Genomic DNA, 25,264 nt, shown 5'->3' on the forward strand with positions numbered 1-25,264 from the left:
CCAGGCTCTCTATCCTGTTATATTGATCTATGTATCTATCTTTGTGCCAGTACCATACTGTTTTGATTACTACGGCTTTGTTGTATATCTTGAAATCTGGGATTGTGATTCCTCTACCTTTGTTCTTTCTCAAGATTGCTTTAGCTTTTCAGGAGCTACAAATTTTAGGATTATTTGTTCTAGTTCGATGAAAAATCCTATTGGTATTTTGTTAGGGATTGCATTGAATGAGTAGATTGCTTTGGGTGGTATGGATATTTTAACAATATTAATTTTTCCTATTTATGAGCATGGCATATCCCCCTATTTGTGACATCCTTAATTTCTTTCACCAATGTCTAATAGTTTTCAGAGTATAGGTCTTTTACCTCCATGGTTAAATTCATTCCTAGGTATTTTATTATTTTTGGTGCAATTGTAAATGGGGTTATTTTCTTAATTTCTCTTTCTGCTACTTCCCTATTGGTGTATAGAAATACAAATGATTTCTGCATATTAATTTTGTATCCTGCAACTTTACTGAATTCATTTATTCTAATAGTTTTCTGGTAGAATCTTTAGGGTTTTCTGTATATATTATCATGCCATCTTCAAATGATGACTACTGTACTTCCTTGACAACTTGGATGCCTTTTATTTTTCATGTCTGATTGCTGCGGCTAGGATTTCCAGTACTATATTGAAATGAATGTGGTGAGCGTGGACATCCTTGTCTTGTTCCTTACCTTAGAGGAAATGCTTTCAGTTTTTCACCACTGATATGATGTTATCTGTTGGCTTTTCATATATGGACCTTATTATTTTGAGATATGTTCCTTCAAAGAACCCACTTTGTTGAGAGTTTTTATCATGAACAGATGTTGTATTTTGTCAGATGCTTTTTCTGCACCTATTGAAATGATCATACAACTTTTTTTCTTTTTCTTGTTAATGTGATGTATCACATTTATTGATTTGCAATATAAACCACCTTCACATACCTGGAATAATTCCTGTTTGATTGTGGTGAATGATCTTTTTTTTTTTAATACTTTTTTTTTTTTAGGTAAACTCTACCCCCAATAGGGGGCTCAAACTCATGACCCCAAGATCAAGAGTCACATGCTCTATCAACTGAGCCAGCTAGGTGCCCTGGTGAATGATCTTTTTGAATTCTGTTTGCTAGTATTTGTTCATGGTGTTTTTGCATCTGGTTCATCAAGAATATTGGCCTATAGTTGTTGATTTTTTGTTTTTTTGGTTTGTTTTTTTTTTTTAATTTTTGTAGCATCTTTGCCTAGTTTTGGTATCAAGGTAATGCTGGCCTCGTAGAATGAATTTGGAAGTTTTCTTTCAGTTTCTTGGAATAGTTTGAGAAGGATAGGTATTAGCTTTTTTTTTTTTTTTTTTTAAAGATTTTATGATTTGACAGACAAAGATAGTGAGAAAGAACACAAGCAGGGAGGAGAGGGAGAAGCAGGCTCCCCACTGAGCAGGGAGTCAGCATGGGGCTCAGTCCCACGACCCTGAGATCATGACCTGAGCCAAAGGCAGATGCTTAATGGACTGAGCCACCCAGATGCCCCGGTATTAGCTCTTCTCTAAGTGTTTGGTAGAATTTACCAGTGAAGGCATCTGGTCCTGGATTTTTTTTCTTTTTAAGACTTTTTATTTATTTGACACAGAGAGAGAGATAGTGAGAGAGAGCACACAAGCAGGGGGAGCGGCAGGCAGAGGGAGAAGCAGGTTCCCCGCTGAGCAGGGAGCCCGATACGGGACTTGATCCCACGACCCTGGGATCATGACCTGAGCCGAAGGCAGACGCTTAACTGACTGAGCCACGCAGGTGCCCCTGGTCCTGGATTTTTGTTGGGAGTTGATTACCAGTTCAAGTTCATTACTAGTAATTGGTCTGCTCAAATTTTCTATTTCTTCATGATTCACTTTTGGATGAATATGTTTCTAGGAATTTGTCCATTTCTTCTAGCTTGTCCAGTTTGTTGGCATATTATTTTTCTTAGTATTCTCTCATAATCCTTTGTATTCCTGTGGTGTCAGTAGTTATTTCTCCTTTTTTTTTTTTTTTTAAGATTTTATTTATTTATTTGTCAGAGAGAGAGAGAGCACAAGCAGGGGGAGCGGCAGGCAGAGGGAGAAGCAGGCTTCCCACTGAGCAGGGAGCCCGATGTGGGACTCGATCCCAGGACCCTGGGATCGTGGCCTGAGCCGAAGGCAATCGCTTAACCGACTGAGCCACCCAGGCCACCCAGGTGTCCACATTTATTTCTTCTCTAATCTTTATTATTTCCTTCTACTAACTTTGGGTTTTGTTTTTCTAGTTCCTTTCGTTGTAAGGTTAGATTGTTTGAGATTTTTCTTATTTCTTGAGGGTAGGTCTGTATTGCTATAAACTTCCCTGTTAGAACTGCTTTTGCTGTATCTCAAAAATTTTTGGAATGTTTTATTTCCATTTTCATTTTTCTCCATTTTTTCTTTTTGATGTCCACTTGGATTTCTTTGTTGTCCCACTGGTTGTTTAGTAACATTGTTTAGCCTCCATGTGTTTGTTTTTTTTAGTTTTCTTATAATTTCTAGTTTCATACAGTTGTGTCAGAAAATTACTTGATACTATTTCAGTCTTAAATTTATTGAGTCTTGTTTTGTGGCCTAACATGTGATCTGTTCTGAAGAATATCCCATGTGCACCTGAAGAGAATACTGCAATACTGAAGATGATTTGGAGGAGGATCAACTTCTTGTATGACAGATGAGTTGTGCTGACCTGCTTCCCAATGAAAACGGTGAAAATTGTAAAAACAAAAATAAAAGCAACCATTTAAAGTCTCTGGAAAGGGCCCAACAGCAAATGAAAGACATGTATTCAAGAAAAATCTATGAAGGTTTGTTAAGAAAGGCAACCACCACCTCATGAACAGAGACAATAGTGGTCAGAGCCTCAATATCTTCAGCTCAGTTTGCCCAAGGTAGAACCTCTGTTTCACAAGCGGTGGCTGGATGGAAGAGAGGAACCACCACCTCTCAGCCACACGCACCCGGGCCTTATCTCAGCAGCAGAAAGCTGGGGGCAGGATGAGGAAGACTGATGTCCTGATCCTCCCAGGTAGAGAGCCCTCCAACTGGGAGCTAGTGGGAGAAGGAGTCCTATGATCTTGGATGCAGCACTCTGGGGTGGTGTCTCCACCTCACTGAGCTGAGATGGTTGGGGAAGGAGTGGTCTTGGTTCAAATACCACAGACTTTTACATACAATTTATTTATGACACTACGCAGAGTTAGCACAGACCCCCCAAGTTAGGGGCTCAGTCCCACAAGACTACTGCAGCCACTTCAGATGCCAACTGCAAGTCTTGGATATCCCAAGGCACTCACTCTTCTGCCTGGCTGACTATAAATTTGAGGGCTTCTATGGAGCTCCTCCTCTGGTAATTCAGTAGAACAAATCACAGAACTCACTAAAAGTGCTTTACTTAAAATTACAGTTTTATTATAAAGTATACAAGTCAGAAAAAGCCATGTGGAAGAGACCTATAGGGCAAGGTCTGGAAGGCAGGAGCACAGGACCTTCTGTCCCTGTGACACCCACCGAGCACATCCATATGTTCAGCAACCAGGAACTCTCTGAGTCTCTAAGTTTTGTTGAGGCTACATTACATGGGCATGGTTAATTAATGAATTAATAGCTGGAGCCCCTCTCCCCTCTGGAGATTGCAGGGTGGTGCTAAAATGCTAACTCTCTAATCACATGGTTGGTTTTTCTGGCAATAAGCCCCCATTCTTAAGCTATCTGTCTCACCATGTTAATTTCAGATTTTTATTCTGAGATGGGAAAAAAGAAAGGATGCCAACTATCACACCTACTTAACGTTGTACTGGAGGTCCTATAGAAAGCAGTAAGGCAAGCTAGAATTGGAATAGGAGAAATAAAACTTACTTCCAAATAACATAATTGGGTATGGAGACAGTCAAAACTAAATTAATAAGGGAATTTAAAAATGTTGTTGGATAAAAGGTCTTATTTCCTATGTCAGAAAATTTTAAACATTTCACCTTTTAGAATGTTTTGCTGTAGCTTTTTGTAGACAGCTTTTATCAGATGAAAGTTCCCTTGATATACAAAAGTGTTTTGTATTTTTACATACCAACAAACTGAAAAATAAAAAATGACATTCACAATTGCATAAAAATATATATTAATAGGTTTACACAAACTAAAACATTTTGAGAGATATTAAAGATGACTTATATAAGTGAAGAAGTATGTTCATGGAATGAAAATTCAGTTATTAGATATCAATTCTCTCCAAATTGATCTAGAAGTTCAATACAATTCCAGCAAAAATCCCAACAGGATTTTATTATAGAAATTGATAAGTTCATTATAGAATATACAAGCAATCTGAAATAAGAACAAAGTGGGAGGATTTACTCTATCAGATATCAGAATTATTATAAACCTACAGTATTAAGACAGTGTGGTCCTAAGTACTGTAAGGATTTAGTATTGTTGCAATTTGGTATTGCAAGGAATTGGTGCGAGAGTACAGAAATAAAAGCAAAAAAGCAGAATAGATTCCAGAAAGAAATTTACATAGCATGTACCCTTGATTTATACAATGGCATTGCTGAACAATGGAAAAAAAAAATCAGTGTATTCAGAAAATTATGTGCCCAATTGAAAATCTATACTATAAAAAAAGCTTGAGGGGCACCTGAGTAGCTCAGTCGGTTAAGTGTCTGCCTTCGGCTCAGGTCATAATCCCAGGGTCCTAGGATCAAGTCCGCATTGGGCTCTCTTCTCAGCGGGGAGTATGTTTCTCTCTCTCCCTCTGCCTCTCCCCCTGCTTGTGCTCACTCTCTGTCAAATAAATAAAATCTTAAAAAAAAAAAAGATGTCTCCCTCTATTTCAGATAGATTATAGATCTAAATATAAAAGACAAAGGTATAAAGCTTTTAAAAGATAAAATAGGGAAATATAATGATCTTTGGGCAGGAAAAGATTGTAAAAGGGCACAAATTTATTACCTGGACTACATTAAAATTAGAGACATTCATCAAAAGATACCATTAATAGAATGAAAAGACAAGCTGTAAAATAGGAGATGGCAATTGTAAAACAGCTTGTTTTCAGAAAGAAAAAAGACAAAAAATGGGTACGATATTCAATTGCCTCACAAAAAGGATATCTGAATTGTCAACAAATAAATGAAAAGGTGTTCAGCTTTATTAGTCATCTGGGAAGTGTAAATTAAAACGACATGGGATACTAAGCACATACATCTCAGAATGGCTAAAGTAAGTAATAAGTAAGCATGCAGAGCAACCACCACTGTTGAGAGTAAATTGGTATAACCTCTTTGGGAAATATTTTGGTTCACAAATCCAATTATCTCAAATTCTACTCTAAGTTATGTATCCAACAAAAATGCATGCCCATGTATATACCAAGAGGATAAAAATGGTCCTACAACATGCCTCACGATAACCCCAAACTGAAAATAACCCCAAATATCCATCAATGGTAGAATGGTGAAGTTGTGGTATATACACGTAATTTTTTTGCAGAGCACAGACCAGACACAGTAAGAGTTTAAAATGAACAGAATACATCCAACCAGCAAGATAAGAAAGGATCAATCAAAAAGGGAAGCAGGAATAAGCACCTATAAAGAACCAATTGGAAATACTAAGAAATACAATTTTTAAAATGAAGAATAGATAATTAAGAACAGTTACAGATCAGGTTGAGGAACTCCAAGAAGGTTATCAGGAAGCAAGAAAAAGATGGGGAGGGGTACCTGGGTGGCTCAGTTGTTAGGTGTCTGCCTTGGGCTTGGGTCGTGATCCCAGGCTCCTGGGATCGAGCCCCACATCCGGCTCCCTGCTCGGCGGGTAGCTTGCTTCTCCCTCTCCCACTATCCCTGAGTTCCTGCTCTCGCTCTCTCTCTGTCAAACACATAAATAAAATCTTAAAAAAGAGAAAAAGAAAAAGATGGGGAGAGTGAAGAGGTATTGAGGGTAGAAATAAAATGTTTGGAAACAAAAAGTAACCAGAAGGGGAAATATTTAAAGAAACACTATTTGGTTTCCAGAGTTAAACTCAAAATACATGAAACTCTCCACTTGATAAAATGTAACAAACTCCTTTGAAATTCACAATACTAAGTTTGGAAGAAAGGCAATGTCCTAGAGTCGCCAGATAAGAGGAAACGGAGTTGAACTTGTAGTAACCTTGTGGTAGACGGGATTGGCAGTTTCGGGGGGCGGGGGGGGGCTTTTGACAGATAAAAGGCAATGAGATCAGGATTTAGGCTTACAGAAATTGGAAAAAAAAATTAAACACAACACAGGGACCACCCGAGCGCCTGGCTGGCTCAGTTAGTAGAGCACGCGGCTCAGAGCACGGACTCTTGATCTCAGGGTCTTGAGTTCAAGCCCCAAGCTGGGCAGGGAGCGTACTTAAAAAAGAAACAAAACACTGGGACCACTGAAGAGCTCCATCTTCAGTGAAAGACCAGGCAAGAAATCAACTCAGTTCACCAGTCCAGGCAGATGAGGATACTTGTCTGTCCCAGGCTGGGCTGTCAGTGGGCAAAAGCCTCCCTTGAAGATTTAGAATGGCGAGCTTGCTCTCAAACTGGTCTGAAGTTCAAAATTTACAGGTGCTGCTGCTCCAGGAAACCATAGTCTGAGAATTAATATAAAAATAGTACCTAACCATGAACACTCTTGGATGCAACCTAGCAGAAGCAAACACAAAACCTCAACCTACGTGGGTAGCACAGGCTTCCCAAAATGAGGCCCTATTGGGGATGAGTTCATACTCCAATATCTGTAAGACTCTTGAGGAAAAATTCAATAAACAGCAGTATTTAAACTTCAAAGCATCAATAGGCTATAAGCATGGTATATTTAAACTGGTTAAGTTACTTACACATCTTCGCTCCATAAGCTTCTACAAACTCTAATTGATCAATATATAGGATCAAGAGGAAGCAAAGGCTTTTATTATGGATGTTCCAAACATTAGATGTAAAAGTGTTTATGAACGTCCAAGAGATTACATGTTTGACAAGAACAATCCCGAGCAGGAAACATCATGCATGCACAGTTTACACCAATGCATTAAAAAAACGACAAAACACTGAAGGTTTGGATTAGCTCTAAGTCCAGCAGTTTAGGCAACCCTGTGAAATTCTGAATACAGCCACTTTTTTTTTTTTTAAGATTTATTTATTTATTTATTTGAGAGAGAATGAGAGACAGAGAGCATGAGAGGGGAGAGGGAAGAGGGCAGAGGGAGAAGCAGACTCCCCGCCGAGCAGGGAGCCCGATGCGGGACTTGATCCCGGGACTCCAGGATCATGACCTGAGCCTAAGGCAGTCGCTTAACCAACTGAGCCACCCAGGCGCCCTGAATACAGCCACTTTTAATAAAACAAATTAAAACCCATGTCAGAGAATTAATTCATTGCTATCAATTCATACATTTCGATGACTAACAGCAATGACTCAAACTGCTTAGCAGGAAGAGTAATAAGTACATTTAACCAGGGGTACCCACACAATTAGAGGAGAGTCACCTGACAACAACAAAGCAATGCGTGATTCTAAAAAGGAATTGTAAATTAAATATAGAAGTTTCCCCCATGGCAATATAAAACTGAATTTTTGGAATCTTAACACTTGTTTCTACATGGAATTATGTAATTCTACACATTTTTTAAAAAGTCATGCCGAACATGGGGCTTGAACTCACGACCTTAAGACCAAGAGTCACATGCTCTACCAACTGAGCCAGCCAGGCGCCCTATAACTCTACACATTTAAATTACCCAAAGTAGGGGTGCCTGGGTGGCTCAGTCGTTAAGCGTCTGCCTTCGGCTCAGGTCACAGTCCCAGGGTTCTGGGATCGAGCCCTGCATGGGGCTCCCTGCTCGGCGGGAAGCCTGCTTCTCCCTCTCCCACTCCCCCTGCTTGTATTCCCTTTCTCACTGTCTCTCTCTGTCAAATAAATAAATAAAATCTTAAAAAAAAAAAAAAATTCAAAATTCAAAAAAAAAATTACCCAAGTAGGCAGTAAATCACACTACTTCCAATTTTGTGGCAAAATTATGTTTACGAGTAAGATGTTTTAATATTATTACGTTTTCACCCAATGGTTATTTTTTTATTATATTAATTACCATACATTACATCATTAGTTTTTGATGTAGTGTTCCATGATTCATTGTATTTTAATGTATTCTATTCCCCTTCCCCTTAAACATGGATTGACTTTAATAACACATCAAATACAGCAACTGATTTATGAATAGAAAAGTGACAAGCTAAACTCCAAAGCTTATGCTTTTAAACAAGATTCAACATCTTTTATTTACAATTTTTGACATACATTAATGGTCTTATACAATTAACTAAATCTAATAACAATGGTGAAGATGGAACATAAAAGACACAATTCCAGATTTTAGTCAGGTTGAAATACATTTTCACTAACTGAAAAGTATGATAAACAAGGAGCCATTATAAAGTTATAGACTGTATGTCAATTCACTTAAAATTGAAAGTCAGCCACATAGCTATAGGAACAATGGGAAATTTGCAAATGCAAATATTACATATGCAGACAATGCATGCATGGCATCACATTTAATCTTTATCTTTTAAGCCATTTTTTTAAAGTAAACTGGAATAAGTATCTTAATAATATATGTACATCAAGGCACATTCTTTTCTTGTGCTTTAGGAATGATTTACATATGATTTGCTTATATCTTCATTTTATACCTTATATTAGCTTCCAATATTTAAAAAGTTTAATTTTAACAATTATAGTTTGAGTGGTAGTTTCCCCACAGGAGAGAAATGTGGCATCTCCCCACAGTTATTTTGAAGATCAGAAAACTGGATAGCTTCTAGAAGTGGGAATTTAAAAATCAAACACACAAATTAATATAATTCTTAGGTAACTTTTAAAAATAATTTACTTTCAACAATTTGGTGGACCATAATCAATTAACTTCTTTAAATAGTATACTGAGGGCTGAATTGAAGACTTTTCAATATTCTGAAGTTACTTGACAATTATATGGTATCCACAGGACCGCTGTAGAGGTCTATATTGCTATCCTATTTCTAAATTGCAGTTTTTCAACAAAATTGAACAATTAAACATGATACAAAAGCTGCAAACATACCAAATCTAGTTTTAATTTGTTCATTCTTCAGCAAAAGAATGAGATTTTTTTTCATTCATTGTCTCATGTTATCAAGGAGAAATTTCCCATCAACAGTGTTTAACAACAGTGTTCTTTGCTCATGGTCAATTTACTTGCCTTGAAGAGATAGTATATAGTAAGGCTTTAATAGGCATTTCATGCATTTTAATGGCATTTAAAAAATCAGCTATTTATTTAAGGGTTCCCCATATAGATAAGTATACTGTGCAAACTTGATTACAACATGTAACTCATTAAGTGCTTTAAAATAGAATAAATCCCTGACTTTTAAGGGGTTAAAATAAATAGTAAGTCAAGAATCACAGATTTGAAGCATTTTAAAAATGTAATACACGTATACATCCTACTAAAATGCTTTATATTAGAATTTTTTTAAACCTATAAACAGGGCAAATGAAATCACAGAACCTATTTTTAGAATAAAAGAGAAGATCTGACTAGTGCAGCCTTTTAAACTCAAAGTATATAATAATGTCAAAATGCAAGTGAAACTATACATTTTTTAATTTAGTCCAGTTCTTTATAAACATTAATTCATAAAAAGTACACCATGATAAACCAATGCCATCAAGTGGGTTTGTTTTCAATTTCTTTGCCGTATATGGACTTTTCCACAGAACCCATGAGCCAGAAAACCATTCAGAAATGTTCAAACATCACCGAACAGCCCAGAGCCTTGACCTGCGAACACCAGGCAGATAGTGACGTCGTCCTGTAAACAGATGTTCTGGGTTCAGTGCACATGGGATGTCACTTCTCTGACCCCCACTGCTACCGTCACTCTGCTTCTGAAATGTGTGCCACCTCTACCTCTACAGTCTGAATAGCTTCTGCCACTTCCGAGAGCTTTTGTCCTTGCTGTTGTGCCAACACGTAATTAACCACTTGCATAATGCTCTGGTCAGAGAGCGTAGAGACTGATGGACACTCTTCCGTAGCCGCAACAGCTTCAAGCGCTTCCATGGTCTCTCCCGTCACCACCACCGTCTCCAGTTCCTGAGGACCACTGCTTTCTTGTTCCTGCATGTCTGCTGTTAAGATACTAACCGCATGCTCCACTTGAGTTCCTTGGTTATGAAACTGAAGGGTATCTTTTTCCAGCATAATTTTGCAAGGCACATAATCTCTGTGGAATTTAGTCATATGTTTACGCAGTGTTCGAGCATCTATGTAGGCTTCGCTACATACGGGGCAGACATAGGGACGCTCGCCAGTATGTGTTCTGACATGGCGTTTTAGAGATCGGGCATCAGCCCAAGCTACTCCACAGGTTAAGCATTCAAATGGCTTAACTCCTATGAAAAAAGAGAGAGAGACAGAGAGAGAGAGGTGTGTGTGTAAGGTACAAGTAACAAAATATATTAAAGTTCCCTGATAAATAATGCTTTTCTTTAAGGAGAGTAACCCAGGGACGCCTGGGTGGCTCATTCAGTTGAGTATCTGCCTTCAGCTTGGGTCATGGTCCCAGGGTCCTGGGATCAAGTCCCACATCGGGCTCCCTGATCGGCGGGGAGCCTGCTTCTCCCTCTACCTCTGTTCCTTCTCCCTGCTCATGCGCTCTCTCTCTCTGACAATTAAATAAAATATTAAAAAAAATAAGAAGTACAGTAACCCATTACCCTTTCTATATGGACTATGGCCATCTTTTATCCAGGACCTAACGGTGTACCTTAGAATAAACTAGATTCTGCAATATAATCTCTCTACAGGTGTTCCAAGAGATAGAAGTTACTGAGAGACAGTTTTGAGTTTCCATGCATAGTTTCATTTAACCTTCCCTGCAATCCTACAATCTTAGGATAAGGTAACAGAAGCTTCCAATAGTCCAGTTCAGCATAAAAACGTTGACCTAGAATATTAAGCTCACTAAAAAACGAACCTATCTACATACACAATAACTAGGTACCCAGGTTCAGGATCACCTCAATCACTTGAATAAATATTCCCTATTATGGGATTCAACTCTTATCAAAGGAAGATGAGGTTAACAGGCAAGAGGGCTGGTAAAGGGAGACTCACTATTGGACTTTTTATTCTACTTAAATATATGCATAATATTTGGTACCGTTACCTTCATGGTTGTTCATGTGTCTCCTATACTCTCTTAGCTGAGTGAATTTTCTTCCACATTGTTCACACACCCGTTCTAGGTTCTGTTTTGCTCTTCCTTTTTTTCCATGGGTAGCTTTCTTTACATGCCTTCTGAACAATGCTTTCTCATAAAATTCTTTGCCACATATATTACACCTATAACGGGGGTACAAAAAAACCCTAAATTATTTTTTCCAAAGCACCAGCATCCAAAAGAATTAATCCAAGCACATATACATCTCAATTAAGTTCAGATCCTGCTCAAATTTATCTACCTGTAAGGCTCAGTGACAGAATGAGACTTCACATGGGAATACCAATCTTTCTTCCAACTATAGCACTTATCACAAAATTGGCACTGGAATGGCTTCACACCAAGATGTTTGTTCATGTGCTGACGAAGATCTCTAGCTTCAAAGAAACTTTTTTCACATCTGCAATAATAAAGTTTAACCACTCAATCAGATCACTTTATTATTCTTTTAAAACAAATTTCCAAGACTCAGTAATACTCATGGCTTTCTAGAACTCTAAAAAATGATCCCAATTTAAAACAAAAGAATTTAGCCACCTGGGTGGCTCAGTCGGTTAAGTGTCTGCCTTTGGTTCGGTCATGATCCCAGGGTCCTGGGATAGAGCCCACATCAAGCTCCCTGCTCGCTGGGGAGCCTGCTTCTCCCTCTCCCTCTGCCACTCCCTCTGCTTGCGCTTGCTCTCTCTGTCAAATAAATAAAATCTTTAAATAAATACATAATTTGTTTATAAATTAAAAAAACACAAGAATTTGCTACTATTCCAATCTTGCAATACGGCTTCAGGGTTTTAAGTTCTTTTAGCTCAAGGAGTACTGGAAACATTTTACGTTTTTATTTAAATTCCAGTTAGTTAACATACAATTCAGGTGTACAATATAGTGATTCAGCACTTCCATACAACACCCGGTGCTTACCACAAGTGCCCTCCTTAATCCCCATCACCTATTTAGCCCATCCCCCCACCCACCTCCCCTCTGTTAACCATCAGTTTGTTCTCTATAGTTCAGTCTGTTTCTTGGTTTGCCTCCCTCTTTTTTCCCTTTGCTTGTCTGTTTTGTTTCTAGTACTAGAAACATTTTAGAAAGAACCATGCAGAGCTCTCAAAGGCTATTACGTGAGACATTGGTTTTCTTTCTCCCCCTAAACCCCATCTGATCCCCCCCCTTTACCCTCTCCCTTTCTCTGTCCATGTGCTCGCAGTAGGCCTCACTGTTGACCACAGGATGGAGCAACTGCCTCCGGCCTAAGTCAATCAGAGTACAGCGTTCCCTTGGCTGTAATTACTGATCATAATCAAATGACTTAACCAGATCCAATCTCAGATCTCAGAACCCATACAGGAATTACCAGAAAAGCAGCTTGATGATTTGGGAGTTGAGAGGATGTGAGGCTAAAACCATTGCTACTGCCTTGTCCAGAGAGCCTTGGAGACACCAAGTGCTAATGAATGTGAATCTAGTTTATGTTAAATCATTCAGACTCCTAGACTTTACCTTTCATTCAAGCCAGTTTAGGTTGGGTTTTCTTTCACTTGCAACTAAAAATCTAATGATAATAAAATATCTTTGTTTTAATAGTAAGACTGATTAAAGTGACATCAGCAAATATGGCAGTCAGGAAATCCATAAGCCTGTTGCTCCAGACAAAACTGGCCTAAACTATGAGAATCAATTTTACTCAAAGTCTGGAAACTGATTAAAAGTGTACAGTGAACAGGCAAACATATAATAATTTTAAAAATCATTAAATGTTGGTAAGAGAGCTTTGTAGCATTTGAACTTACCTTGGTCCCATTCCCTGCTTCTCAGTTCAGCAGCAGCCATGAAGACTGCATTCCCACCATGGGTTCCCAATGCCCGAGGGGACTTATTCTCAAAGAACTGTGGTTGTCTCTTTCAACCCACCTGGTGACTCCTTGAAGGATCCCCTCAAAGAGTCTGCATTTAGTTTGCCCAACTCTATTAGGGCTGAGGATTGGGGGGCGGGGGCGGGGGGGGGGGGGGAGGAGAAGTCTTTTGAAAACATTTAAAGGCAAATGTATTCACCTCCGCCGCATGGGGCAAGAAATGATAGTTTGGTTCAAACAATATATAAACCAAGAGCTTGGGAGAAAAAGCTGGGGAATGAAATGGTGGTGGATTAGGGGCTTTGAAAAACTCTCACATACTCCCAGGAATTGAGAAGTCCACGCACTTGCCCAGGGCAATACATACTTAGAAAAGACCTGAGAAGGCCCTAAGCTCTCATCTCTAGCCGACTCTGCACAAACAGGAAGAGAAGGCCAAGATAGAGTTGTAACAGCTGAAGGCATTCTGGAATTGGGTAGTGGTGATGTCTAATTGCACAATGTACTAAATGTACTAAAAGTCAGTGAACTGTACACTTTAAAATGATGAATTTTACATTAAGTGAGTTTTATCTCAATTATAAAAGAGAAATTTCTTTTTTTTTTTTTTAAAGATTTTATTTATTTATTTGACAGAGAGAGACACAGCGAGAGAGGAAACACAAGCAGGGGGAGCGGGAGAGGGAGAAGCAGGCTTCCTGCCGAGCAGGGAGCCCGATGCGGGGCTCGATCCCTGGACCCTGGGATCACGACCTGAGCCGAAGGCAGACGCTTAACAACTGAGCCACCCAGGCACCCCTAAAAGAGAAATTTCAGGAGGCTTTGGAAAATAAAAAGAGGGAGAAAATAAAAAGAGTCTCAAGAGAGGAAAAACTAGCAGACAACCCAGCACCTTAGACGAGCTGCCTAGAAGAAAAAATCTCTGGCTTGCACTGGGGACCTTTCCTTCCTACAGTCTCCACCCCCAGGTAATACATTTGAAGAATGTCTTTAAGTTATTTCAAGTGAGTGAGTTATGTGTTATGTAATACCTAAATAAAACTAAAAAATCATAAATAGCAATATCTAGGCAAAAAAAAATTGATTAAAATCAAGAATATAAAAAAATATATATATAAAAAAATATAAAAAAAATAAAATCAAGAATAAATAACAATTCAATATTATCTTCAAACATTTCCTTGGGTTTTTTTTTTTTTTTTGCTTTATTGAGATATAACTGACAAAATTTTACGATATTTAAAATGTACATCATAATGGTTTGATATATGTATCCGTTGTGAAAGGATTCTTCCCATCGAGTTAATTCACGTGTCCATCACATTGGATATATATAGATGTAAGTTCTACTCCCTTAGCTAATTTCATTTATATAATATTGTTATCGACTAGAGTTACCTCAGATATTTTCTTGTGAAAACAACTTTCAAATAAGCCTACTAGGAACACAAGAAAATTGAACAGTTTATGTATTAAATACTTACTGAGTACAGTGATAGCCCCGAACTTCAGGCTTTGGCTGGTGTTTCTTTAGATGCTTGCTGAGTCCAGAGCCCCTGTGAAAAGACTTTCCACAAACTGAGCAAAGGTACTTGGACTCACCTATAAAAAATAAAAAACACATCACAAATCCAACAGTCAGGTGCTCTTCCAAAAGAATACTTTATGTCCTACTTCAGAAGTTATTTTATCAAGGGGACACAGAAGCTATTACATTTGGCAGTCATCTTCTCAGAAGAACAACAAACTAGGTCAAAATTTCTCTTTCCTCTAAACTACAGTACTAGCAAGATTACCACTACCCAAAGACCATCCTGCACTTGTATAATCATCTGGATTGTAACAGTACAGAGTTGAATACAAGTTCTAGAGCTGCTATCTACCCTTCACCAGCCATTTCCACATAACTGCTTTAAGCACTGGAAAATAATTACCTATAGACTAAAAATTCTAATAAAATTATAAGCCCTAAACCATGTTGACAGTTATATCTGGCTATTAATTTATTTTTTTAAGATTTTTTATTTATTTGAGAGAGAATGAGGTGGGGTGGTGGAGAGGGAGAAGCAAGCTCCTCACTAAGCAGGGAGCCTGATGTGGGACTCGATCCCAGGACCCTGGGATCATGACCTGAGCTGAAGGCAGACGCTTAACCGAATGAGCCACCCAGGTGCCCCGTTTTGTTTTTTAAGATTTTATTTATTTATTTGACAGAGAGATAGAGAGCACAAGTAGGCAGAGAGGCAGGCAGAGGGAGAGGGAGAAGCAGGCTCTCCGCTGAGCAAGGAGCCTGATGTGGGACTCAATCCCAGGACCTTGGATCATGACCTGAGCTGAAGGCAGTTGCTTAACAACTGAGCCACCCAGGTGACCCCATTAACTTTTTAAAAGCATGACCATTTCTTTAAGTGCCTGGATCTAAATATTGCATAATTTAATACCCAGTACGCTTTTTTCTACACTGAGGTCAACAATGACTATTTTTACACCAATAAACAGCTCTAAAATTAGATTTAAGAACATTTTTTAGCCTTACTTTCATTAATAAAAAACTGCACACAGTGTATCAATATAACTTCTAAAATAATTATAGCATAATCAATATAACGGTAACTTAAGAGTATATAATGTGTAACTATGTCAATACCAATTTCTCATTACCTGTGTGAATACTCATATGTTCTTGAAGACTCCGTTTGGTAACAAATGACTTAACACATAGTTCACACTGGAACTGCTTTTGAGATTGATGGAGACTCTGGTGTAATTTTAGGCCATGCTTATAGATGAAAGTCTTTCCACAAACCTGCGACAGCACAGGTGTTTCAACCGGTAAAACAGAAAAGAGAAATCAGGGCTGTTTCTGAAGAACGAGGACAGAAAAAGTGTATGCCATTTTATTTATTTTTTTATTTTTACTTTTTTCAAGATTTTATTTATTTATTTGACAGAGACACAGCGAGAGAGGGAACACAAGCAGGGGGAGTGAGAGAGGGAGAAGCAGGCTTCCCCTCGAGGGGGGAGCCCGATGTGAGGCTCGATCCCAGGACCCTGGGATCATGACCTGAGCTGAAGGCAGTCGCTTAACCAACTGAGCCACCCAGGCGCCCGTGTATGCCATTTTAAAGAAAAATATCTACAAACAAAATGACAAACTGAAAGCTGAAACAAGTGTCAAGGATGTTAACTGGTTGGTCATCTTCTGACTCAGTACTTAACAAATACTACTCCTTTTCTTAGATCCAGGTGATCACTGAAGGAGCTCAAAGCAGTACGACAGACCCTCACACTGTCCTTGTGAGACACGTGTACCTTCTATATTAAAAGAGACATGAGAGCTTAATCACAAGAAAATATACTAATTTCTTGCTACACCAACTAGAACAGTGCTTCTCAAACTCTGATGAAGAACCAGGGTTTCGTTTTTTTTTTTTCTTTCCCCAATCCATTTTTTGTTAAATATGATAACAATGTCACAACAATGTCAACTGCCATGACAGTTTCTAAATGTATACTCTCAATTTCTGTACTTATCTTCCATGGACCACACACATTTTGAGTAGTGCTACATGAAAAGACCAGAGGCCCAGTTAATACTTATCTTTAAAATTTAAGAATAAAATGATGCTTAGGACTTGGCTTCAAAAGAAATGAGGGGACGGGGGAGTAGGACAGTGAGTGACAGTAAACATAAAACACAGCTGACCATGTGTTGATAACTACTGAAGCTGGATAAAGGGTATATGAGGTTCTATTCTATTCTCTCATAATAAAAAGCAAAAAAAAAAAAGAGAGAGAATCATTAAAAATCTCATTGGTGAAAAAAATGGGTCATGCTTATATGCAAGGCTACAGGGGCTACTAGAAAATTTTCACTGTTCCAAATAGCCCTAATCTGGCTCATCATAGGATTCTTCACCTAGAAGTTTTGTTTTGGCATTTAGATAGTCTCAGTCCTCAGCTCTAGAAAACACACAGCACAGGCAGGATTTTTGTTAAGGAGATTTGTTTAAACTATGGGTTCCTTTCCAGTCCAGATTGGTTCTGCTGAAGGTTAAAGGGATGAATGGGATAATGAACTGGTTATTCTCACCCAGTACATCCTCTGAAACCTAGTAAGTTTCATGAACATCCTAACAGGTTCATTTCAAATTACAACAAATTAAATAGCAAATGAAAGAACACAATTGGGAATCACCCTTTAATCCAGGCAACAAACTGAAAAAGTCCTAGAATTCTCTGTGACATTTTATAGGAGTGAGGGTGACTCCAGAATCAACCAGTTTCATCACTAGTTAAGTACAAATCTTCTTTATATAATAAAATAAACTTCATGGCTTTACCTGGCACGCATGTGGCTTTACACCTGTATGCTTTAACATGTGTATTCGGAGAGAATATAATTTAGGTAATGTCCTTCCACATATGGAACATATAAATTCTCGTTTGGTTCTCCCCTTCTCAGATGATGTTCCCGATGTCTCATTAGACGTAGAATTGGAAGAGGATGAAGTGGGTGCATCTTTTCTGGTATGTCGAATAAGATGTGCTCGCAAGGAGGCACTGTACTGAAACTGTTTTTTACACAACTACAAAAAAGTAAATAAAATTCTGTCTAAATGTAATTCCATAACAAATGTTAAATGAAACTTGACTATTTCAATTTCCCATTTCGTTACAATTATATAAATCAATAAACACATACATTATATAAAAGACAATACGCTAGATATCAGATATAAGGATGAAAGGGGTCAAGACCCAGCCCCTACTCTGGAGAGGTTGATAATCTAACCACAGAGGGAGTAATCAAAGCAATGAAGAAAGGCATCAATGAGGAGACTAGGTCTGTCTAGAAGGAATGGTAGGACACAGATACAGAAGAATGCTATCATCATATGAGTACTAATAGTTGTTAGGTGGAGCAAAACTAGGGGTTAGAGAAAGTAGAAAGATAAAACTGTGATGGTCCTTAAAATTCTTCTTTTGGTCTACTACTTCTGCCACTTTTTTTTTTTTTTACTCTCTCATGATGCTTATCTTGGTAACTCTAAGTAACATGAATAATGGATGAGGATTCTCTTCCTTCACCCCTCCGCTCCCTCCACATAATGCAGACCCTTCCTGTTACCTTACTTTCTCAATATAGCTATGTCCCAGTTTTGACCAATTTCTGTGTTCACATTTTTCCAATGATGTAGTTATTATTACAGCTGGGTCATATAGTACACTCTGATTCTCTTTCCTTCCTTTTTCTGTTTTATTTCTCTTTATACTTAGTGCTAACTCAATACCAAACCCTTCCTTCAATTGTCTACTGAGAGGAGACTGAAAGACATCACCTTAAAGGGATCTCTGTCAAAGAATTTTGTCCTGTTCCAACCTGGACTGGTTGTTTCCTACGCTTGGACTCTGTAGAATTGGACCCCATGTTTCCCAGGTCTTGCTCATTTTCGTGGAACACCTCTGCCAATAAGCTTCCTGAGAAAGGGAGTTTGGGAGGTAAAACTTTTAGACCTTGCATGTCTAAAAGTGTTCTTATTCTACCATCACAAATAACTGATAGTTTGGCTACAGATTTTAAGGTGGAAATCACTTCCCTTTAGAATTTTAAAGACCTTGTGCCCTTCCTTCTTTTCTAGTTTCCACTGTTGCTGCTGAAAAGCCTGAAGCCATTCTGACCTTTATCCTTTCTAGGAGTCCATCTTTTTTTCTCTGTCGTTATTCATAAGATTTTTTTCTTTGTCCCTTGATTTAAAGATTTCATAATTTATCTTGATATACATTTACTTATGGATGACGTGGTTGTGGGCATTCAACGTGTCCCTTTTCACAAGGAAACTTAAGTTCTAATATTTTTCCTTATTGCACAAATGATTTCTTTCTCCTCATGTTCCCTTTGGTGTTATTTGGATATTAGACATCCTATACCAATTCTCTAAATTTCTTTACTCTCATTTTCTAACTCGTCTTTTGCATTATTTTCTGAGACATTTAGTCTATTTCCCAATTTTTCTGAGATTTTTATATTTGTGGATCCTCAAAGTTGCTTTTTTCTTGAAATACTGATCCTGAGTCTGATCATCCCTGACATCTACACATATTTCAGTATGGTACAAAACTGACTGGAGTTTCTGTATAAGTGGGGTGGGTGCAGGGGAAGCTGTCAACCACAGGCTTTTGTCAGCACTGTCTCCAAGTCCTTTGTTATTGGGCTTCAGATTTCTCATCTCTGAGAAACCTTTCTGCTTTTGGGTTAAGAGTCTGGCTGCTAATATTCTGGGACTGGAGTAGGTAAAGAGAACTTGAAAGGTTTCAACATTCAGTATGAAAGGTTTTATTTTCCCTTTTTTGGGGGGGTATAGTACATTCACCCTCACTGTACACAGTGTTCCCCAGAGTTTTATGCTTTCAGAAAGTAGAAGAGAAGGTGGTGGTGATTTAACTGCTTAAAAACTTTCTAACAATGAGACTCACTTCTTCTTTCAAAGTAGCAAGTAACACTAATTCCTGAGGCATTTGGTACTTCTGCAATACAATGTGGACAGATTCTTAGCTTTCCCCACTGAAAGCCTGGGAATGAGCCCTTTCAAATCTGCTAAATCAGTTATTCCCTCTATTTATCAGGGGCCAGAATGTAGTTGCTAAGGTTTCCTCCCCATTCTCTTTACCCTTCTATGAGCTTATATTTTTCAATTTTTAAAGTTTATTTATTTTTAAGTAATCTCTACCCTCAGTGTGGGGCTCGAACTCACGACCCTCTGAGATCAAGCGTCACATGCTCTACCGACTGAGACTTCCAGGTGCCCCTGAGCTTTTATTTTTTAAATGATAATTTCAGTCTTGTCTTACTAGGGTAGTATCAGGAAGAAGCAAAGATAGATCACTGTTTTTTGGGGGGAGGGGGATCAAAGAAATGACATACACAAATCAGAAGATGACTCTTACATAGCAAAATAAGGGAGACAGAGAAACACTGAGAGAATACAAGCAGAATAACAATGAAACAGTAAACTGGATTCTGTTTATCACGAAGTTAGAACCATCTTCAATTAGCTTTCCAATTACTTACCGGACATTTGTAATCTCTAGCTCTTTCATGTTTCAGTGTGTGCATTATAAGGGCATATCGTCTCTGAAAAACCATTCCACATTCCCCACATTTATGGGATGCTGCTTCTTCAGTATTCTCTTTAGTATCCCTTTTTGGCTGTTTCATCTTTTTCCCTCTTTGAACTAATTTCTGGGCTACCTAATTAAGGGACAGAAAACACAATCTAAGTAAATATTTTAATTTTTTTAAAAAAAGGTTTATTGGGCGCCTGGGTGGCTCAGTTGGTTAGGCGGCTGCCTTCGGCTCAGGTCATGATCCTGGAGTCCCTGGATCGAGTCCCGCATCGGGCTCCCTGCTCGGCAGGGAGTCTGCTTCTCCCCTGACCCTCCCCCCTCTCATGTGTTCTCTCTCATTCTCTCTCTCTCAAATAAATAAATAAAATCTTAAAAAAAAAAAAAATTAAAAAAAAATAAAATAAAAAAAGGTTTATTTACTTGAGAGAGAGAGAGTGCAAGCGAGAGAGCACAAGCAGGGGAGAGGGGCAGAGGAAGAGGGAGAAGCATACTCCCCGCTGAGCAGGGAGCGTGATGCAGGGCTCGATCCCAGGACCCCGGGACCATGACCTGAGCCGAAGGCAGACGCTTAACCAACTGAGCCACCCATGCATCCCAACTCATTTCAATTTTTAAAGTCATGAATCATGTTATTTCAAATTAATATTATCTTAGTAATATTGGTATTTAAAACATTAAGTTGCTTTCCTGCACCTACTGCCCTTCCTCCCAAAATAATTTTCATGACAGGTATATTAAGTTTATGAACAGAATGCTTCTGACTTAAAGCTAACACCACAAAGGTCACCTCTTCATCATACCTGCTGAACTGCTGACTTGGGAATGGCTTTCCGTTTTTGCAGCTTTTTCTCCATTCCTTTGTGCAGTCGGATATAACCCCCTTCATTAACAGAACGCTGCCGAAGCCTGCTTCTGTAAGTTTCATCATCAGGGCCAAGGTCTGTCTTTGTTGTCAGTGCAACTAGATTTTCCTGATCTTTTAAAGACTGGCCAAGGTTCTGCATTTGTTCTGGAATGTCTTCAGCACAGATATCTTCAGTTGACGTGTCATTTCCCATACCACTGTTTTCTGGAGAGCTACTGATTACATTCTCTTTTGAAAGTTTGGGATGAATATTAGAAACTGTGCTATCTTCTCTGCTGTTTAAAGTTTCTAATTCTGTCTCATCATTTTTTGTTACTAAGTCCACAGACTCCATTTCAGGATGGGAACCAGTTACACAGCCCACAGGTGACAGAGTGGCTTGAGCCTCTGAAGAAACCTGGGGTTCAGGGTGTTGTCCTTGCTCTCCATTCTGCTCAGCTTCGGGCAATTCTCCATTCACCAACAGTACAATTTCACAATCCCCAAGTTCAGTAGATAATGTTGTTGTGGTTCCCTCGCTGCTAGCCACAGGAGGTGCGGTACCTCCATTCTGTTCTGGTAAGTCCTGGGTAGATGCAACTGTTTGGACCTCACCCTTCTTATACACTGTTAGCTGCTTTTCTTCCATTAGTTTATGTACACTTTCACAGATTTCTAAAACTTCCGACATGAAAAGATGGCGAGCCAAGATGGCTACATCAGCCATGCTACAGAAGTCAAAACTTAGCACAGAAGTATAGGCAAATTCCAATAAAGGAAGGAAGCTTGCCTTACAAAAACCTACATGGAACAAAAAAAAGGGGGGGGTACAAAAAAGTTAAATAACTACTAAAACACCTTAGAAAAACAATTAATACATGATTATGACAATATAAAATAAAATACAAAGGCAAAAAGACAAATATGACCATTTATTCTGCAATTAAACACTCTGGATTTGTTTTGTGTTCTGGTTGCTTAATAAGCCTTGACTAACTCACTTCTATGAGCCGAGTCTCTCAATACCTAAAATAGAAAATAATATCAGACTTACTACCTCAAAGAGTTGTTGTAAGCAGTCATTTTCAAACTGTACTCCTTAGAACCCCGGGGGTTCCTCAAATTCCCCTCAAGAAACAGCTGCTGGAGAATGGAGGGTAAAAAAAGAGAGGGAGGCAGGTAAGTAGGCAGGGTTCAACCAACCTGTCCCCTAATCTCACTTCTGTAAGTATAACTGTATATTTTAATAATAGAAGTCCATATAAAAATATGATTGTGAACAAAGGGCTTACTACTGAAAATTTAAGAACAAGATCTAACACAGGGGGACAGCAAAATTTTTCTGTAAAGAATCAGATAATAATTATTGTAGGCCATAAGGTGTCTGTTTTAACTACTCAACTCTGCCACTGTAGCTGAAAAGAGGGGCCAAAGATAATACATACACAAATGAGCATGGCTGTGTTCCAATATCACTTTATTTACAAAATGGGAGGGAAGGGAGGATTGCCCCTTTGGGCTACAGTTTGCCTATTCCTGGTCTAAGGAAGAAAATAATTACTATACACAGGAGGTATTACATTCTCGTTTTATGTGAGAAAATAAAAGCAGTGTATCTGTAAGTTCTCAATACTTCACTTACAAAAGCCATTAATATTCATGATTCAAAAATCAGAAGATAAAACAGTGAGTGATAAGTCCAACTCCATCTCCACAACCAGTATGATTAAGAATCTGTACCGCTTTCAGAACTTCTTTATACAGTTAAGCAAATAATCTTATTCCCCCTTCTTATAGTAGGTACCATATTACGTACACTGTCCTATGCCTTGCTTTTCTGGTATCATAATTTATCTTAGAGATCTTTTACTGAAATAAAGAGTGAAAGCAACCTTTTAAAAACTCACATTTGCTCTATTTTTCAGTTTTGACTCAAGGTACATAAAATGCAGTCCTTTCATATAAGCAGATAAATGATGGACAAAGAAGGGAAGCCTTAAACTGTGAGGTATATTAACAGTCCATTGAAAACTGAGGGCACTACACATTAACATCATCATCATGGCTAATTCAGTCATCCTAGGAAAGTTGGTAATTAAATAGGCTAAAGCCATGTTACTTCTGCTACAAATTACAAGATCAAGTTAAATAAGCTTGAGCTAAGTATTTCTTTCAAAAGACCCAAACAGAATAATGTATTTTGGTCTTCTACCTAGCACCTTTTAAATTTCTAAGTTTCAAGTCATAAAAAAAATTTCCCACAAAAGAATTAACACTGTTCCAAGTAACACTTTAAAGATCTAAAACAATTTTTTCAAAGGCACAGTCATATATGTTTACTGTAAAATATAAAAACGTGCAAAAGAAAAGTTAAAAAAAAAACATTCATAATTCTGCTAAGAGGTAAGAGGCAGATAATTTCAGTATTTTGTTTTTACCCCTAGCCTTTTTACATACACATATACAGACTCTGCAAAACATCTTAATCAAAATGGACAATTCTGCAAGATAAAAAAGTTCCAGAGATCCATTACACAACAATGTGAACATAGTTAATACTTAAAAGTCATTAAGAGGATAAATTTTATAAATGGTGTTTACCAAAATTAAAACTAAAAAAAGAAAAAAAAAATGGGCAAAACAGTTGGTTATAGGTAGTGTTAGGGAACATCATCAAAAAGATGTGATCTCCAGCTGACCTGTGAACTGGACTCTGGGGACTCAAAGGCTCCTCATCCCCTGCCCCGTCTTTGGAATGTGGGTGCCATTTGCCTTTCCTGCTCCCTGAGGCTGCTCTAAGGACATAACAGTGAGATAGTGATGTGATACTGAAAACACCTACACTGATGTGACTGCACCCAGTTAAGGCCTCTTTCTAAACTTTTAAGTTTGGTGTGGAGATCCACTCATCTTGCTGCCGCCCAAAACAAGCCTCATATATAAATGCCCTTTGCTTGTTAGAACTGCCACCTACCAACGTGAACTGGCCTGTTTCTTTGGTACAGGGGCCACTTTCCGGTTATACCAGGGAGTTCATGGGAGGGTTACGAACCAACAGAAAGAAAAATTATGACAGGGACTTCCACATCCAGCAATATGGCTAACTAAGATAGCCTAATTTGACCTACCTACTTAAAAAAAGAGAGAGAGAGAGAAATACTTTAAAGTATTATTTAAAAAAATTTTTTTTAAATTTATTTATTTGAGACAGAGAGAACGAGAGAGAGAGAGCACATGAGAGGGGGGAGGGTCAGAGGGAGAAGCAGGTTCCCTCCTGAGCAGGGAGCCCGATGCGGGACTCGATCCCGGTGCGGGACTCGATCCCGGAACTCCAGGATCATGACCTGAGCCGAAGGCAGTCGCTTAACCAACTGAGCCACCCAGGCGCCCTAAAGTATTATTTTAAATATACTTGGTACCCCAGCACTGAGTGAAAGAGGTAAGAAATCTTTCCTGATTAGTCATGACCACAAACCAACCTTAATTTGGTGGGATTTTTTGTTGAATATATAGCACTTTGGTAGTCAAAAAATCCTCAGGCTCAGAATTTAAAGCAGTCCTAGACTGCTAATGCCCTCAGCATCTTAAGAATCAAGTGTTTTCTCTGTGGAAAACACCTTCAACCCAGAACTCAAAAGATTTCCCACAAAGTTCTAAAGAATATGAATTCATTGTGCACAAATTAAAAAAAAAATCACAAACAAGGCACCATGAACAAAAGCTAGTGGAAACAAACAGCATGAATCAAATCAGCAAAGATTTTAAGTATTGCTATGATCAAATATAGAAAGTCAAGAGTGGCATATCACCAGTAAAGAGCAAAACGTCATAAAAAGTAGCGTCCTAAAAGAGACTTCTGAAAAAGAAGTACATGGAAAAGAGGGGTGCCTGGCTGGCTCAGAGCATACGACTCTTGATCTCAGGTTTGTGAGTTCAAGCCCCATGTTGGGCACAGAGCTTAAATAAAATTAAAAATTAAAAAAAAAAAAAGGAAAAGAGACTGGAATAAAAAATTCAATAAATTAATTTAACAGCAAATGAAACACAGCTAAATACCGGGTCAATTAAAATTTTCCAGAAT

General features: G+C 38.4%; 2 protein-coding genes across 6 annotated transcripts in view; one reads left to right on the forward strand and one right to left on the reverse strand.

The window, feature by feature from the left end:
• Window positions 1-25,032, forward strand: part of PCNP (PEST proteolytic signal containing nuclear protein) — a 56,676-nt gene extending 31,644 nt beyond the window's left edge. Inside the window, exons 5-7 of one of the 4 annotated variants that reach the window (XR_010409779.1) lie at window positions 13,848-14,179; window positions 17,677-17,741; window positions 21,525-25,032. Coding sequence is in view for 1 of the 4 variants with exons in the window: in XM_054506437.2 (XP_054362412.2) it covers window positions 2,670-2,709 (40 nt within the window). In the remaining 3 variants the exon portion in view is untranslated. Of the gene's footprint in view, window positions 1-2,669; window positions 9,404-13,847; window positions 14,180-17,676 lie in introns of those variants that run through there. The other 3 variants (XR_010409747.1, XR_010409781.1, XM_054506437.2) reach the window with 3 other exon arrangements.
• ZBTB11 (zinc finger and BTB domain containing 11) overlaps window positions 6,983-25,264 on the reverse strand; it is a 34,038-nt gene continuing 15,756 nt past the window's right edge. For both annotated transcript variants that reach the window (XM_045869812.3, XM_045869813.3), the window contains exons 4-11: window positions 21,140-21,984; window positions 20,284-20,463; window positions 17,555-17,800; window positions 15,873-16,017; window positions 14,696-14,813; window positions 11,606-11,764; window positions 11,311-11,486; window positions 6,983-10,534 (exon numbers count right to left, since the gene is read on the reverse strand). In XM_045869812.3, coding sequence (XP_045725768.2) covers window positions 10,017-10,534; window positions 11,311-11,486; window positions 11,606-11,764; window positions 14,696-14,813; window positions 15,873-16,017; window positions 17,555-17,800; window positions 20,284-20,463; window positions 21,140-21,984 — 2,387 coding nt within the window. In that variant the 3' untranslated portion in view covers window positions 6,983-10,016. The remainder of the gene's footprint in view (window positions 10,535-11,310; window positions 11,487-11,605; window positions 11,765-14,695; window positions 14,814-15,872; window positions 16,018-17,554; window positions 17,801-20,283; window positions 20,464-21,139; window positions 21,985-25,264) is intronic.

Source organism: Mirounga angustirostris, unplaced genomic scaffold (assembly GCF_029215605.1).
Source record: "Mirounga angustirostris isolate CCGP_5_RB_7025 unplaced genomic scaffold, mMirAng1.0.hap1 SCAF_1, whole genome shotgun sequence".
Classification (NCBI taxonomy): domain Eukaryota; kingdom Metazoa; phylum Chordata; class Mammalia; order Carnivora; family Phocidae; genus Mirounga; species Mirounga angustirostris.